At 35.8% G+C, this 18,394-nt stretch overlaps 1 protein-coding gene across 1 annotated transcript in view; it reads right to left on the minus strand.

Annotated features, from left to right (window-relative positions):
• Nucleotides 1–1,037: 1,037 nt before the first annotated feature.
• Nucleotides 1,038–18,394, minus strand: part of LOC135076908 (lachesin-like) — a 105,002-nt gene continuing 87,645 nt past the window's right edge. The window contains exons 6-9 of the mRNA XM_063971420.1: nt 7,930–8,061; nt 4,984–5,103; nt 4,122–4,301; nt 1,038–3,638 (exon numbers count right to left, since the gene is read on the minus strand). Coding sequence (XP_063827490.1) covers nt 3,439–3,638; nt 4,122–4,301; nt 4,984–5,103; nt 7,930–8,061 — 632 coding nt within the window. The 3' untranslated portion in view covers nt 1,038–3,438. The remainder of the gene's footprint in view (nt 3,639–4,121; nt 4,302–4,983; nt 5,104–7,929; nt 8,062–18,394) is intronic.

The following is an 18,394-nucleotide window of genomic DNA, read 5'->3' on the forward strand; positions in this document are numbered from 1 at the left end:
ATCCATGAAAAATCAAAAGAACTGAAACACCCACGTTCTATTGATAACTATGTCAATATTTTTCACTCGACATTGGCAGAAATAAACCTCCCAGAGAGGTTTGGTTGCCACAAATAATAAAAAAAAAAAAAAAAAAAAAAAAAAGAATCAAGAAGGATTCGGGTCTGTGATTGATTGTTCTAATATTGAAACTGACTTGCATTTGAAGCAAATTAATGCTGACACTGAGATTCGTAATAGGCCGCGTAATCTTGAGAAAAAAAGTTATTAACATTGACATAAATTGTCTTTGATGTTTCGTTAATGTTATTAAGAGCACTAATTTGAGTTTCCATTTAAAGGTAGGTACTTAGTAATTTCCTTATATGTATGTATGAACTTACTTTGACTAAGTACTACTTAAAACAGCTCAAAACCGGCATGAATATTTTCTTCTTGTTTACAAAATCGATACACACAGTTAACTTAATTTTGAGTTAATTTAACAATAGCATTTGTAAGAATTCATCTCATTAAGGTTATTTATTTGTTTGCTTCTAATATTAACTTGGGAATATGGAATTGAAATTTAATCAGGCGACTCAGCAGACGGGAATCTATACTTTAATTGATCGTGGAAAGTTTGTAACTGAAAAAATTAGGCTTTTTGTAACTTCAACTTAGTTGGAAAAAGTTATCAGACATTTTTTATTCATGTAATTATAAATGGTAAGTTGATTACTTTTAAAATCGCCACATAAAATGAGCAAGTATTAACGGACCAATTAGATCTCTTTCATACTGCTCAGAGAGCGGATAGTTGTTTCAAGGACAAAGGTATAGATCGTTTCATCCACGAAGACGCGCCCCACCATTCTTCCGCTAATGTTTGAGTGTTATCGGTACACGCTAAATTATCTATGAGTACACACCCCCACTACAATAATGACGCTCGAATTGCTCGGATCAAACTCTCCGCACCCCGCGCTTCCCTCGACAAAAATTGGTGGGGCGCGTCTTCGTGGATGAAACGATCTTAGCTGAAAATCAAACTCACATTTTCAAGGACATTTATTCAATATTATATTTCAGTATTCGTAAATTACACATTTATTGTCAAAGTCAACGTAATATTAGCACAAGATTCCGAGATGAGTATACACACACCTAAGTGCAAACAATTCGCGTTATGTCTACACAGATGCTATTCCATGCCCAATTTATTTGCACTTGATTGTAATAAAACAATAATGTGTATATGCACTATGTGAAACGTTCCTTCTATGTATACTATACTTAACATACCTTACTCTAGTCAGTTAAATATTTTAAATCTATTGTTTTAACACTATGTTTTTTTTTCGTAAAGTATGAATTTTAAAATGGAATTCAATTGTATTTTTAATAATTACCTAGGTATGTTAACTGTTTACTTTATAGATACAACTTTTAATTTATCGTTTAATATAATTACAATCCGTGAACATTACAATTAATATACATTAACATTAAATATACAAAAAATATCACAATGTACATGGAAATCTCTGCTTTAAATATTAATTGATAAAAGACTTAACATGTAAATAAATTAACAAGACATTAACAATAAAAAAAAAAGAAATAGAAATTAAAGTTCATATAAAACGCATTACAAATTCAACTGAATTGATAACCTAAACCGATGATTTATTTTATTTTAAATAAATACTTTTTTTTTCTGCAGCCGGCGGTACAACCGAGAGTATTTTAAATTATATTTTTTTTATTTAAATCTTTTTAAGAAAAGTCAAGAAAGTGAATTTATTTATCTATAGAATGGTTTGAAGAAAGACCTATAATTTTCATTCCTTCGAATATACGTCATAATTATCTACAGGGATAGTTGAAATTCCTATAGGTTTTTGTTTCAAATGATCGTGAAACTGATTGAGAAATGACCATTATTGGAAATCATGGACACGGTATTTTCGTAACGCTACAAATTAACAATTCACAGTACAGTGCACCTACCATGAGTTTACGTTAGGTGTGCTCGCTAGCGAGTACGTCAAAAATCTCTATGAAGATTTTGTTTCTTGAAAGTAGCCGCTAGGGGCGCTGCACCATATGTCATACAATTAATGTCATTTTTTTACGTAGTCGCTAGCGAGCACACCTAACGTAAACTCATGGTAAGCACACAGTACCTGTAAAAACATTGCCTTTAACTTGTTGTTTACTTTACTGAGAATTTTCACGATTATAATCCGTTTTTGTATTTCAATTTTCAATTTGAACAAAACGGTGTAGAACAGATTTCAGCAAAGCACGTTTTGACGCGTATTTCCAGGAACAGTCCTGGAAATACGCGTCAAAACATCAATATCAGACAAAAACGTCAGACATCAAACACAGTTTTGATGTCTGACGTTTGATGAAACAACAAATGCGTTCAAACTAAGAGCTGGTTTAAATAATAACAAAATCGGTGCAACATTTGGCTATTGTCAGAACATTAACACATTTTTGGTGCAACATTGTCAATGACATAGAGTCATAGAAAGTGATTTAAAATATTTTTGACGCCAAAGTCCGGTAAGTGCATACAGCTTGGGCAAACGGACAATATTGGGAATGGCAGATTAACTACAGCTTTTAAAAAAAAATGAGAAGTTTACTTTGTATCCAATGTGGGAAATCAGGCTTTTGATTTAAACGTATTCAAATATTGATTGACAGTTATTGCGGGGGAAGTTGATCCACGCACGAGCGGGTACTAGCATGAGTGGGTTAAATACAGATTTTAAAACACTTTGATAATTTTAGGCAGTACAATTATAATAGAATAGTTGTTTTAATAAATAATTCGCTGATCCGTGAGCGAGTACTTCCAGGTATAAAATATTAACCACTGATATTATTTAGAGCAAATGTATGTATACTTCTGTTCCTGTAAGTTCAAATCAAGAATTCAAATTTAAAAGTAGAACGTGTTTAAATATCGAATAGTGGTTAGCAGTAGCACAAACTGGAACTTATGAAAAATTAACTACTGATGTTCTTTAGAGAAAATGTGTTCTGAGTGCCTACCATGAGTTTACGTTAGGTGTGCTCGCTAGCGACTGCGTAAAAAAATGACATTTAAATGTATGACATATTGTGCAACGCCCCTAGCGGCTACTTTCAAGAAATAAAATCTTCATATAATTTTTTGACGTATTCGCTAGCGAGCTCACCTAACGTAAACTCATGGTAGGCACACTGTTTCTGTAAGTTTAAATAAGGAATTCAAATTCAAAATTAGAACGTGTTCAAATATCGGATAGCGGTTAGCAGTAGCGCATACAGTTGCGGAGAGAGTTGATCTGTGAGTACTGGCAGCTGTGAAAGATTAACCACTGATATTCTTTAGAAAATTTTAATTTGTTTTGTCCGTAGTTCAACCTTTGTCGCCAATTTTGGAATTCAGATTCAAAATTAGAACGTATTCAAATATCGAATAGCGGTTAGCAGTAGCGCATACAGTTGCGGGGGTAGTTGATCGGTGAGCGAGTACTGGTGCGCGTGGGAAGCAGCGGGGCGCGCGCGCGCCGAGGGTAGGCTGCGCGCACGCTGCCACGCTGCGCCGGAGACCATCGGCTCTTCAGCGCCGAAACCGTTCATGCTTAGCTCTAGTCCTATTTGAGAAAAAAAGCTGGTTTACAACACAATACAGAAGGACGGGAGAGTATTCACAAATTTGAAATAGTTTAGTAAGAACGATTTATGATTATGTATAAAGCGCTGGCAAATTTTTATCCATTTGTGTATTTGAGTATAGATTATTCTCATAGCCTTGTGCTAGATTTTGAAACAGTAGTAATCAATCAAATATTTTTAGCGGATGAAAAGACTATCAGGTTACTATCTGTTGTTATCAAGGTGGTAATAAGTTCTTTGAATAAGAAAATATACCAGCCACTTAGCAACCGTAATTAGTATACAGCAGCAGGTGTAAATTACGACTATTGTTTTACTAATTACAGCGTTGAAAGGAGTGATCAAAAAGTACCTACCTTAGGTATGATTTGTACTACAATAAAAATAAATAACATTGAAACTCTTGTATTTCTTGTAATAATCAATTTTATGGCGTCTCTATAATCGTTGCCAAAACTTACTATGTAAGCTAACTTGACTCTCCATCTTGCCCAGTGCGTTGACGGACGCACAAACGTAAGTTCCATAGTCTCCCTGCGCCAGAGACTTGATGGTGAGGTTCATCCATCGGGAGTACTCGTTCAGAATCACCTCGTTGATGCGGAGCTTGGGGTTCTCTAGGATCTTGTCACTGACTAGTGCTGTGGGAGATTGAAATCCTTAATTTGTTTGCATGCATATTTTATAACGCAAAGAACAGCAATAATCGAAGAGCCTTAAGCACTGTTCACGTCCCAGTATGGATGGCTTAGTTTTAAAAGTAATTTTTTATCGATATTAAGATTTCCAGGTCAAAAAATTTTGATTTTTCTCATTTATCATTTATGACGCTAAGTAGGTTTTTGACAAAACATTTCTAAATCCTGTTAAATAAATTCAGTTATATAAAAGATTTTGAAAAGAAATTGATAAGAAATCTTTAATTCGGAATATTTTATGACACCTTGTGACCAAGTGCTCTGTTCTGCGTTAAGTCACGTGACCCGTGTATAATCTCAAATTCGATATTCAAGATAATGTATAGTCTGGTCTGCGAGCACGTAGAATTTTGTCCAATGACCCCAAGCTACCCATCCTTATCGCTCGCGCGTAATTATGTTGCTGTCGCGCTCGCACACTCACTGCGGGCGCCCGTCGCACAGTCGCGACATCAATATAATTACGCGCGAGCGATAAGGATGGGTAGCTTGGGGTCATTGGACAAAATTCTACGTGCTCACAGACCGGGCTTAAGAGCACATACTTAATTATTATGATCTACAATCTACATACAAAAACATATGAAGTTAATGCCTATGAAGAGGCAGGTTTACTAACATTTACCGTCTTCTCGGTACCAGGAGTTCATGGCCTTAGGTGAGGCTTCGATGTAGCACTGCAGTTCGACGTCGCTACCGAGCGGAGCCCCGACCAGCTGATTCGTCACCTTCACTTGAGGGATAACTGGTAACAAGAAGTAAACAAATATTACCTAATATTATACAGCATATTCTTGTAGTAATAGAACAAGCAAATTTGATTTTGAAAATAAATTTTTCATGAGGAAACTACTATAATTATTTACAAGTGGTACTCGTAGCTACAGGCAATTTTCTTCATAATTAAAATTAATACATTAAAATTAAATACGGTTATTTGGAGAGTAATAAACTCAAAGTTTTCGTAGTATGCTACGATGCTACGAGGATTGCTACAAATCAAGAACGACTACGAGACTACGAAATTACGAATACGACTACGAGTGAGTTGGGAATTGTAATTATGTATTATATTCGATTGTGGTTTCTCAGAGTGGTTAATCAAAGCTACCACTAGTTCAAATCTTTTGAGTAATTAACAAGAACTTATAATTAATTTCAGGATCGTATTTCCAAACTGACTATAAAATATTAATGTTTGTTAGTTTGAATAAATAATTTAAGGAAATGAACAATACAGGGTGATTTTGTTATCAGTATCCAAATTTTTAGGAGCGACTCAGAATCAGTAACTTAATCGATTTACGTAAAAATTTGTAAAACAACAATTTTTTTATAATTATTTCTATCTGTTGCGCGCGGTTTCAAAATTGGCTGACGTGGTTAATTTGCTTCGTTAATAGAAAAATAGGTACACACAGTTTACTACAAAGCTTAATAGACATAATGGTACGCGAAAATATGCCTTAACCTTTAAAAATTAAGATAATATGGACAACTGCGAATTAGATTTTCAATAATTATTTTCGCGGAAAATACCGCGAATAAGAATAATTAATTTATATTTTTAAATTGTTCTATAGAGCTTATTAAAAAAAATTGGATACTGATAACAAAATCACCCTGTATGTGAGATAACCATGACACATATTAGTCCCATAAGGGAGGGAAGTATTTAATTCACTGCAGGCATGGTGTTTGTGTTCCCGTCCATTGGATTTGCATAGATTACGCCGCATGGTTCACTATAAAGTTAGAGCCAAAGCACACGATGCGTTGCGGCGCCGCATCGCAAAGATTTTGCCGTATCGCGCGACACTAGTGTGCTCGCTCACAGATATTTCTATGTAAGACGACGCAGCGAAACCGCTCCGGCATCGCTCCGCCGCCACAACGCATCGTTTGTGTGTACTCTAAAGTTAGCGCGATCTAACTACGACGCAATCTGTTCTGTCGGTGTCAAGCAAACTTATCTGGAACTCGGTACTTGTATTGATTGAGAGTACGCGTGTATGTTACTTCGATCGAAGTGATTGGATAACAATATTAATTGTGAACATCTAACGCATGTATTAACCATACAGTTTGGCGGAACCTTTAACAGTCAATCAAATCAATACCCTGAAATAGATTTCCTTGTACGGAAATGATTGCCGGAAGATTTGTAGATGATTACTTTTGATGATTTTTTTTTGTATTGTCTCTTAATGACAATCGATAGCAAATCATACGTTTATAGGTACGTATAATTTCAAAGTAGTAGCAAATTTATACGTCTAATAAACTTATGTTTTCTATCATTTTTACACATAGATCAATTTTGTTTAAATACAATAAGAATTTACATCAATTTACTACTATAACTTCGAATGCAACGAGATGACATGCAACAATTTACGGATTGACCCCTATAAACCACAACAAATCATAACAAAATCCCAACCAATCGTCACGTTCATAGCCCTCATTAACTCAATAGTCCATCAACTCAAGGGGATCAACAAAACATAGCTTGTAAGCTACGTATTGTTGGATCTCTCTCTCTCTCTTTTCACGTTTGGCAGCAGACTGTATCCATTAGCAGACTGCAACTAAACGCCCTTGGAGCTCAGAACTTTCGAAGTTCAATAAAAACTGTGAGCACATTATTAGGTACTTTAACCAAAATCGAAAAAGTGCCGAAGACAATAAAAAAACTTCGAATGCAATCGTTTACGTTCCTCTTTTGAATATTATTGTTTTATATTGTATAGAACGACACTCACAGTGCACCTCAACGTGGTACTGGCGGCTGACGGTGATGCAGTAGTTAGTACGCGCTCATGCCGTGAGTTCATGGTCGCTGTATAATTATGCTGCAGCTCTAAGGTTTGTAGTGGCAAAGGAGTAGACACTCACAGTACACCTCGACGTGGTATCGGCGGCTGACGGTGGGCGGGATGCCGTTGCTAGCGATGCAGTAGTACGCGCCCATGTCCGTTCGCTGCACGTGCTGCAGCTCCAAGGTTTGTAGTGGCTTATAAGAGTGTTAGCAATTTGTAGTGGCTTTCAAAGAACAGACACTCACAGTGCACCTCAACGTGGTACCGGCGGCTGACGGTGGACGGGATACCGTTGCTAGCGATGCAGTAGTACGCGCCCATGTCTGTTCGCTGCACGTGCTGCAGCTCCAAGGCTTGTAGTGGCTTAAATTAGTGTTAGTTATTTGTAGTGGTTTTCAAAGAACAGACACTCACAGTGCACCTTGACGTGGTACCGGCAGCTGACGGTGGACGGAATATCGTTGTTAGCGATGAAGTAGTACGCGACCATGTCTGTTCGCTGCACGTGCTGCAGTTCCAAGGTTTGTAGTGGCTTATAAGAGTGTTAGCAATTTGTAGTGGCTTTCAAAGAACAGACACTCACAGTGCACTTCGACGTGGTACCGGCGGCTGACGGTGGGCGGGATGCCGTTGCTAGCGATGCAGTAGTATGCGCCCATGTCCGTTCGCTGCACGTGCTGTAGTTCCAAGGTTTGTAGTGGCTTAAAAGAGTAGCAATTTGTAGTGACTTTTAAAGAATAGACACTTACAGTGCACCTCGACGTGGTACCGGCGGCTGACGGTGGGCGGGATGCCATTGCTAGCGATGCAGTAGTACGCGCCCATGTCTGTTCGCTGAACGTGCTGCAGCTCCAAGGTTTCGCCCTTGTGGCTGTCCACCACTGCAACAAAGAGAGGCGTTAAAGAACTGAGCGTGTTCAAAGATAGCTGGGATACTTCTACTACGAAGCTGAATGAAACTCTACGGCAGAGCTTGTTATTTGTGATTTGTTATTTTTATATTTTCTCTTGCCACGTTTAACTTAATCATGTTACACTTTACACTTTGAAAGTGGGTATCTGAAATTATTTGCATTTTAACTGTAAGGGCGTAAACTGATGTAGGTAAATAATTCTTTAAAAAATGATTTGTGTTGTGATTAAATCTTATCTTATTATTAATTTAAAATCTTTTTATATCAGTAATCTTTAGTATAAAATAAGCTATAAGTGATGGTAACTATCGCTATATTCATAGCTGGGCACCGTTAATCAGAAAGTTAACTTCGTTAATCGTTAAACCGTTAATAAAAAAATTAACTTCGTTAAACGTTAAAACGTTACATTTAGCAAGATTTAACGCAAGTTAACGTTAATCGTTAATCCGTTAACACATGATAATAAAACGAAAAAAATAATTGTATGCAAGGTTCAAATAATTTCGAAAGCTTGTATCGCGCATGGAATTTATTCCTCTTTTTATTTATGTTTGCGCTACAAGCTTTCGAAATTATTTGAACCTTGCATACAATTATTTTTTCGTTTTAGAAACGTCTCTGGTCTGGCGTTCACCAGCTCTTAGTCTTATAGTACTTCAATCTCAGAGCCTTGGTTCAATTACATTACAATTTAGCACCAAAGTGCTCGAAAAGACAAATCCAACAATCCCAAACTCGATAAGTTTCCACCGTTTCGTTAAGGAATTCCTATGGCCACCTCCTGACTCCATCATCAGGACCCTGGACATCATCTAGTACTAAAGTGCTCGAAAAGACAAATCCAACGAACCCAAATTCGATGCGATTCCGCCGTTTCATTTAGGAGTTCCTATGGCCACCTCCTGACTCCATCATCAGATCAGCTCAATGGTACCACCACATTGCATTTTCATCATACTTTAACTACTTTAACTGCATTTCAGAATAAAGCTTGTTTTTAAAAAAGTTTTTTATTATTATTTTATTACTAGCGGCCGCCCGCGACTTCGTGCGCGTGGATCTCGTTTTACCCCCCCCTTCATCTATCTTACGCGGTTCAGATTTTTTCATACAAATGTTTTTTCCCGCTAACTCCCGTTCCCGTGGGAATTTTGCAATATCCTGTTGTAACTAAGCTTTAAGTTTACTTAGGTACCTGCATGCCAAATTTCAAGAGTCTATCTTACGCGGTAAAGTTTTTTTTAATACAAATGTTTTTTCCCACTAACTCCCGTTCCCATGGGAATTTTGCAATATCCTGTTGTAAATAAGCTTTAAGTTTACTAAGGTACCTGCATGCCAAATTTCAAGCGTCTAACTTAAGCGGTTTAGATTTTTCGTACAAAACGATTTTCCCGCTAATTCCCGTTCCCGTGGGAATTCCTAAGTATCCTATAACCTGCCCAGGAGTATGAAGAATAATTGTACCAAGTTTCGTTAAAATCCGTCAAGTGGTTTTTGTTTCTATAAGGAACATACAGACAGACAGACAGACAGACAGACAGACAGACAGACAGACAGACAAAAATTTTACTGATTGCATTTTTGGCATCAGTATCGATCACTAATCACCCCCTGATAGTTATTTTGAAAATATATTTCATGTACAGAATTGACCTCTCTACAGATTTATTATAAGTATAGATATAGATATTATAAGCGTTTTCGAACTCTTCATAAAACGAATATTCATCACTGACTTTTATTTTTATAAATGTATCAATAACATGTGGAAACACAAACTCGCAGCTATCGAAAAACAATACAAACTTTAAAATAATAAAAAAGTTCGGTTTCGGAAACTAGCTTTTTACACTTGACTTGAACCCTCTGTTGCCGGTTGCCTTTACTGAGTGCCAGCGCCGGCAGCTGTTTTGACTGCCGACAGTGTATCACGTGGTATCACCACCGGTTCCCAATGGCGATATTTTTGGAAACCGGCGCCGCAGCGGAGGCACTCCCTTTTTCTAGTGTTTTTCAGCGTGCCTGCTGTATCTTTTTGGTAAATAGTAGGTACTGGATTAACGATTAACGGACTTAGGATAATTTAACGGAAGTTAACGAGTCCGTTAACATTTTTTAAAGTTAACTTAAAAGTTAATCCGTTAATAGAAATGTTAACTTCGTTAATTAACGATTAACGGATTAACGAGTTAATGCCCAGCTATGGCTATATTTTTATTTAAATGAAAAGCAGTCATACTAAGGTCTGTTAAAAATGTTGAGCAGCTGCTTCATTCACAAAGCAATGATAAAGTTTTGTAAACGTGTTTAGTTTTAGTATAAAATCACTACCCTTGTGCTGCTAATGTTGAGCTAAATATTACGTTACAGTGAGTTCAAAAGTTAATTTAAAAGCAACGACAATTTTCCCAGAACATTCATAACTTTTCCCGTTTTCAATTATACATTTTTATCTGGCGTATAAAATAATATTTCAAGAGACTATGTATCATAAAATCAACACTGTATTCAGTTTAACGGGAGTTTAAAAACAATATCAGATATAAAAATAATCCTACATGTTTAAAAAGGCAATAAACATCGAAATCGAAACAGTTTAACGTTATTTCAATTCATATTATTATGTATTATTATTAAACGTCACGTTTGTCTGTATTTACAATAAAACATTTAATTTTTATTTTTTTCCATTTATTTTTCCCATTTAAAACCACCATGTAAAAAGTACTTTACAAAATGCTTCCATTGAAAAATGTAGTAATTTCCACCGCGACAACCGGTGCGTAACCACCCTGAAAATGCCGTGCACGAAAATGCAGTCTACCGGCATTATTAATTTGAAATAAGTCATGAATATGAAGTGCCGCGTAGGTGAGTTTACGCGTCAATAAATGGGAAATGCCGCGTAATAAGGGCACCGTGAATAAATTACTTGGAAAAGTGGCTCTTGCTCAGTGTTTAAGTAATCTTAGCTTTAAAAAATTACTTAGGCTGGGTTGCACCATCTTACTTTGACTGTAACAAACGTCAAAAATCTGTCAAACTGCATAAAAAACCACCGGTTATCGTGATAGTTACGGTCAAAGTTTGGTGGTGCAACTCAGCCTTAGTGAGGTTTACACAATGTCTAGTAAAATCATAGCTTTTCAGTAATAAAAATAAGCATTAATATTATAATGATTTGATAATCTATACTTATAATAAATCTGTAGAGAGGTCAATTCTGTACATTAAATATATTTTCAAAATAACTATCAGGGGGTGATTAGTGATCGATACTGATGCCAAAAATGCAATCAGTAAAATTTTTGTCTGTCTGTCTGTCTGTCTGTCTGTCTGTCTGTCTGTCTGTATGTTCCTTATAGAAACAAAAACTACTCGACGGATTTTAACGAAACTTGGTACAATTATTCTTCATACTCCTGGGCAGGTTATAGGATACCTAGGAATTCCCACGGGAATGGGAATTAGCGGGAAAATCGTTTTGTATGAAAAATCTGAACCGCTTAAGTTAGACGCTTGAAATTCGGCATGCAGGTACCTTAGTAAACTTAAAGCTTAGTTACAACAGGATATTGCAAAATTCCCACGGGAACGGGAGTTAGCGGGAAAAAACATTTGTATGAAAAATCTAAACCGCTTAAGTTAGACGCTTGAAATTTGGCTTGCAGGTACCTTAGTAAACTTGAAGCTTAGTTACAACAGGATATTGCAAAATTCCCACGGGAACGGGAGTTAGCGGAAAAAAACATTTGTATGAAAAAATCTAAACCGCGTAAGATAGATGAAGGGGGTAAAACGGGATCCACGCGTACGAAGTCGCGGGCGGCCGCTAGTGAATGCTATAATATGATAGAGGGAGGGATCCTCCTTTAGTTTTAGTAAGGATGTGACACTTTATTGAAACCTCACGCGGACTTCTTGAGAGCTTAAAATGAAATTGCACCATTTTGTTTCATTAGCGTATTCATGCACGTACACGAACTCTTTGATTAATATCACACACTAATATTCGATTAAATTATACAAAACTGCTGAACATGCGCTTCATTTTCCCGCCAAAAAGTCGCAAATCTCAACGTTGTTTGTGAGTTTCCATAACTCGGCTCAAAAAAATCTGCCACCGACGAGGCGCGAAAGATCTCGCGACGGCCCATCTCGTAGACCGCCCCGCGGAAATATCGCTCGTTCTAAAATCACTTTTGAGTATAAAATCTTTTATTATGCGAGCACGGTTCATTTAACGCGGCATTAAGTGAATTTGTCGAACATCGTATTTTAAAAATGAACGGGTAAAAGAGCTGTGAAATATGACGGGATGGAAACGGACTGTATTGTGCGAGTAATTTTTAATGGTGATTATTATAATAACTCTTTAACGGAGTAATGTCATTTTGAAATGAATTAAGGAAGCAATATGTATGCAACAATATGTATATAATCCGTAATAAGGATTTACAATGTATGTTAAAATGTTTTTGACTCCGAAAAATATTATTAATATGAATAAAGCCTAATCTGAACATAATATGAAAAAAGCAATGGCTAATAGACGTCCCAAAAGAAGCTATTCTTTGATAAGCTTTTATTAGGACTTTAATCGGTCATTAATTTTCGTCATCTATCACCTAATAGAGGTTAATAAAGATCCCAATGCGTGGGAGTTCAAATAGGCATACAGATAACCCTAACTTAGTAACTTATTTTGTGTCTGTTTACGCCAAACAATAGAGTTCAAAATCATAGAGCAAGTCAACAAATTACAGTGTTATGTGCGACAAACAGACACATTAGCGCAATGAATATATCTGAAAACCGGCAATTGATGTTAACTACCAACACGTTGGGTGGCTGATCACCGATTCAAATCAGGGGAATATAGTTAGTGACGTTTGCGACTACGCCGCTACGAGTAGATTGACTGTAGGCTATTTCTCTCGATCATAAAATGTTCCGATGAGATTTTTACAAATATCTTTACATACCTATCTATTTTAGTAAGATAAAACCGAAAACATTACTGGCATATTAATACTACTCGTAATTTAATAAAAAAAATGTTCTTCTGGATTTTTCTTCTTCTTAGTTATAAGACTGCTGAAATAATACATCTATCAACTTTTGGATCTCTTCGCCACCACAACCAGTCAGGTCCGTACATTTTTAAGAATCTGTCTCGATATTTCATGTCTCTCTGCGTATGTGAATAAAAAAACATTTTGTTATTTTATTTACCAACTATGGGACGATTGACTAGTCACTAGAATAATATAATCAAAGCTATAATCAACCAGTTTACATGCTCAAGTGAATACAATAATCCATCAATTAACAATTCCATTTCTATAAATAAACAAAAACCGAAATCACAAATTGTGAAATGAACGCGACAAATTAGCCAAGCCTCATTGGAGCCATTAAGATATTTAAAAAGCTGCAATTGATGTCAACTAGCCCCACATTATTAGGTCCGCTGATCACATTTACATTAGTGGCGTGCTCGTCGCACGGAATAGAGCGGCCATTTTGTTATAAATTGCCGGATTTTGTTTGATTTTTTCTAAGTAGATTGTAACATTCATTAATTGTTTCGATACTTTATTATACCAATTATTTTTATAAAAAAATGTCACTGTCTAAAAAGCAAATAGAAATAGCGTAATTATTAACCTAATGTGATTTTAGGTGTTATAGTCTCGATCTTATGTTTTTGTGGTGGGGGACGTTAACAAAATTTATTTTACACTAGCGGCCGCCCGCGACTTCGTACGCGTGGATCCCGTTTTACCCCCTTAGGGGCCCGTTCCCGTGGGAATTTCGGGAATTCCTTTCTTAGTGCACCTCTACGGTACCTAAGCTACGTCCCTTCCAAATATCAAGTGCCTACGTCCCTTCCAAGTTTAGCCGTTTAGGCTGTGCGTTGATATGTCAGTCAGTCAGTCAGTTTCTCTTTTTATATATTTAGATAATATTAGGAATTAGGAAGAAAAATAAAGTTCGATTACCAATTATTATTGAGCCTATAATTTTTGTATTTATGTATACTCGTAGTTAGTTCAAGTAGAAAATCCGATTATACAATTTTCACTGAACAGTAAATGTAAAACTAGTGGGTGTTCAGATGTTAGAAGGTTTTTAGTAGTTGAGTATTTAATAAAAATTATCGGTTCTTGTACCTCCAGTACATTGGAAGTTTTATGGCTTCCATTCAATTTAACACAATTTAGGTATAGCGGTCCCGCAACTATTCCGAATGGTGACTTGAGCGTGGAGCTAAGTTCAGACTCGCTTCGGAACTTGCGGCGAATGTTCGGCTTAAGTTTGTGAATGAGTATCGGAACGGAACCAATGTTTGTTATGGAATTTAAATAGAGGATAATAATCTTAAGTATAAAGTGTGTATTAAAATTTTCATTTTCAATCAGAAGTTATACAGGTAAGTATTTGTTTTACAAGCTGAATGAAGAAGGAGAAATCATGCTTTGGAAGAGGCCTACACCTATTAGCTACACACTGAAAAGATGATATTAATAAAACATAAATGTACTTTCAAGCTGAAGACATAAAGTTTATCTACGAAAAGACTTCAAAAAGAGACCAAAACCAATGTACACTTAGAGATTGTTAGCACAAACACAATTTATTTGTTTCTGATTACGAACTCCAAACTTTTCTTAGAATAAGTAACGTTAATGTCATAAAGTCAGTAAACTTATTTGACTCACAACAACTTGGTATAAAGCCTCTTATTTATTCGGGTCATTTTATAACTTGTTTTCTCCAAAACATCTTCATTTCGCCTTTGTTCAAATTCATCTGTAGCAGACATTTTAATCAAAAGGCCGCGTCTACCGACTATAAATTCGTACGTGACCGAAATAAAAATATTACATGAAATTATGCGTTTGAATTTTTTAAGCGATCAACGTTGCAATGCTAAGTGGGGGCGTGATGACTTTAATTTTACTGTAACCGACATTTTTCCTTGTTGTCTACGTATATTTAATTACTTCTGAGTTATAATTCTATTCATGATTTTTAGAGGAAAGGGTTTTTGAGTTTAATAAAGAGATACATAATTCAGAAATTTTAATTAGGCCGTTTTAATGTTACAGTTTTTCCCGATAATTGCATACGACAAATAAAACCTTTCAAAAAGACATGATTTTTCACTCGGAACTGTAGACTGCCTCAAGCGACATGAATGAACATTATATTGATGAAAATTTTCGAAATTATCGATTTTTACGCTTTAAACTTACGATTACATCTCAACTAATGTATTGTTCACTTTCGGGGAAAGGTGCCTATTATGAGATCATGAACATATATCGTAGGGATTTTGATGTATAAATAGATAGAACGATTCGTGCAGATAGTCTTAGTACTGAGGCTTCCGTACAACTCAACGAAAAAAGGGAACACTTATAAGATTGCTTACGTGCCTGTCTTTCACATAAATTAAATTTGGTACAGAGGTGTAATTCGGTAAAAGCAGGAAATGATGTTCTTTACCAATTTATTGTAGTGTTTTTTAAATATACCTTTCTAGAGGTAGGTAGGTCAGCAGGCTAAAAGAGAGTTGAACTCTGTCCTGACGTCACTTTTGCCATTCTCCTATTATATGAGTTAATAATGTAATTAACCGTTTGAGTCCCAGACGGCATTCATTAATGTCATAACAATTGATTATCTATTGTGTCTAGATTCGCGGGTCTTGAAGGATTAATAGAGATTAAATAAATCTGTTCAAGGATAAAGCCTTCTTTCTAAGTTTATTTCGAAACATGTCCGAAGCAGCAGTAAGCGTGATTAATCTTAGATCACATTTTCGGTAACTCAGTTGAAAAAGCCAAGGTAGATCGCTAGTGGTCTATAAAAGGATTGTTTGTTTCGTGTTGTTTACAAGTACAAGTAGACCCTAAACTGTTTCTATTTGACAAACTGGGGGCACTCTTTTAATTTACTCTCCGAGCCGCGCTTAATAAGACTTACTCCGCCAAAGTTCAAACAAAAAAGTAATTAACCTCCGCTCCTACTGCGACATTAAATAAATCGAAACGAGCGAACAATGAAAACCTACCCATAGGTAGTTAAGTTGTCTAGTCCGCCAGACGGAATTGCTTAATCGTCCAGAAACGGAAAAAGAAAAGGAATATTGTTTACTGCTTTTAAGTTTACATCGATAATTTTGTTTCTATCTTTGTTTGGGCGAAATATTTGGAGTGCTTTCACTTTGTGTTCTAAGTTTCGAATTGCCGATATTGAAAGTTTGTGTTAATTTGTTTTAAGGTTTAATCGTGGAATGTGAAACGATAGGGAAAGTAATACACTTTGGATTAATATGAACGTAAATTATAAACAAACAGAAATATGAATAAAAATACTTACGAGAGAAGAGTTTTAACATCACTTAGGCTGAGTTGCACTACCAAACTTTGGACTAGGTGGACCGACGATCTGGTGAAGGTCGGGTCGCGGGAGGTGCCTGGATGCGAGCGGCGCAGGATCGGTCTTCGTGGAAATCCTTGGGGGAGGCCTTTGTCCAGCAGTGGACGTCTTTCGGCTGAAACGAACGAACGAACCAAACTTTGACCGTAACTATAACGATAACCGGTGTTTTTTGTATGGAGTTTGACAGATTTTTGACGTTTGTCAAATTTAAAGTAAGATGGTGCAACCCAGCCTTAGCCTTTTAAGATCAAACAAATACTATTAATTACCTAGGCTAGTTTCCTATCAGCTGTCAAACTAAGCTGTCAATCACAGGGCGCCCATTTTCCTGATTGCTTTCCATTTCACACTAAACTAAGTTAAGCTTTAAAACATGGAATGGCTGCCATGCCATACCGCCATGCATAATAAAAATAATTGATGATTCTTTCTTTAAACAAAAAAAATCTGTTGGTCAAATTAATGCAGGCACACAAATCATTATTAAATAAGTCATTCACGTAGGTAGTTAATTTGTGAAGAAAATATTTCTGGGAGTTCAATAATTATCTGATGTACGAGTAAGACTCGCCATGCTTGCTTACACATTATAAATTGTTGTCACTGTTTCGTACAAAATAAATAAATAATTAATATTGTATACTTTTTTGTAAAAGATACTGATAGTGAACAATTTTCTGGCGCCGCTACTTCTCAGAACTTACCGATATTATTGTCCCGAAACATTTTAAAAGCTTTGCATTATTAAATGCATTATTTTAGACAGACATGTATCGCAAATGAGGCTTTTTGCTTACCTACTAAGCAAAAATCAAGTACCTGAAATCTTAAAGATTACCTAGCTTTAGCAATAAATAAGCGAATCCGTAATAAGTAGTTGTAAAACGTATTATTTTATTTCGCTAAAATAAGCGGATTTACTATTGATTGCATAAAAGTACGTTTGAATCTTTAAACGAATCGCATTACACAGCTTTCCATTCAATTTGAATACCTCGCATCTCCTCAATGGCGGTAAGTTGAAACGTAAAAAGGTTTCCTTGAAAATTAAATTACTTACATGAGGCACTATCGGCCCACTTCTTTCGTCGATCCGTTCTCAGCATATAAATAGCCCTTCGATCCCTACGGTATACTTAACGAACGAATGTTTGAGCACTATAAATAAATTGGCTGTATCATTGCAATGACAATAGACGAATTACACGTACTCGTAAAGTATGTGAACAATTGCTAGCTGATGTGTAAAGGTAATTGATGACGTGTGCTTTTTTATAACCACGCTCGCTTTTATTGTTTATGTTTTTTTTTATTGTAAAAATACAAAAGATGAACCGAAAAGGAATATTTACTCGTAGTACCTATAAATTCTAGTGTCAGACTAACTTTTTCTCTTATAAAATAAAAGTATCCATAAAAATAGTCTAATTTCACTAAACAATATAAACAACTGAAACAAATAATAATAATGTAAGTACTTATCTCTTTATATTCCTTCTAAAAAGCTTTGAAAGATAATACCAATTAAAATGACAACTAGTTTATGGTGCAAAGTATTAAACACTTCGCCACTTCAATAAAATTATCATATTTTAAAAATTTCAGCAACTTAAATAGATTATGCAAATCAAATACGGCAAACTGTGCGAAACTTTAACATTAAAATGTTAATAAATATAAGTTTCAGTGAAGTAATTGCTTGAATTCTGTTTCGTAGAAGAGTTTAATCGATTTTATCTTTGAGTAGGTTTACCTTCGCTTGACTTATATAGGGTCCCAGACAAGTAAAATTGAGGTGAATTCGGTGAAATATTTTGATAGTAATTTAAATCGTAACTTG

Source organism: Ostrinia nubilalis, chromosome 12, assembly GCF_963855985.1.
Source record: "Ostrinia nubilalis chromosome 12, ilOstNubi1.1, whole genome shotgun sequence".
In the NCBI taxonomy this organism is placed as follows: domain Eukaryota; kingdom Metazoa; phylum Arthropoda; class Insecta; order Lepidoptera; family Crambidae; genus Ostrinia; species Ostrinia nubilalis.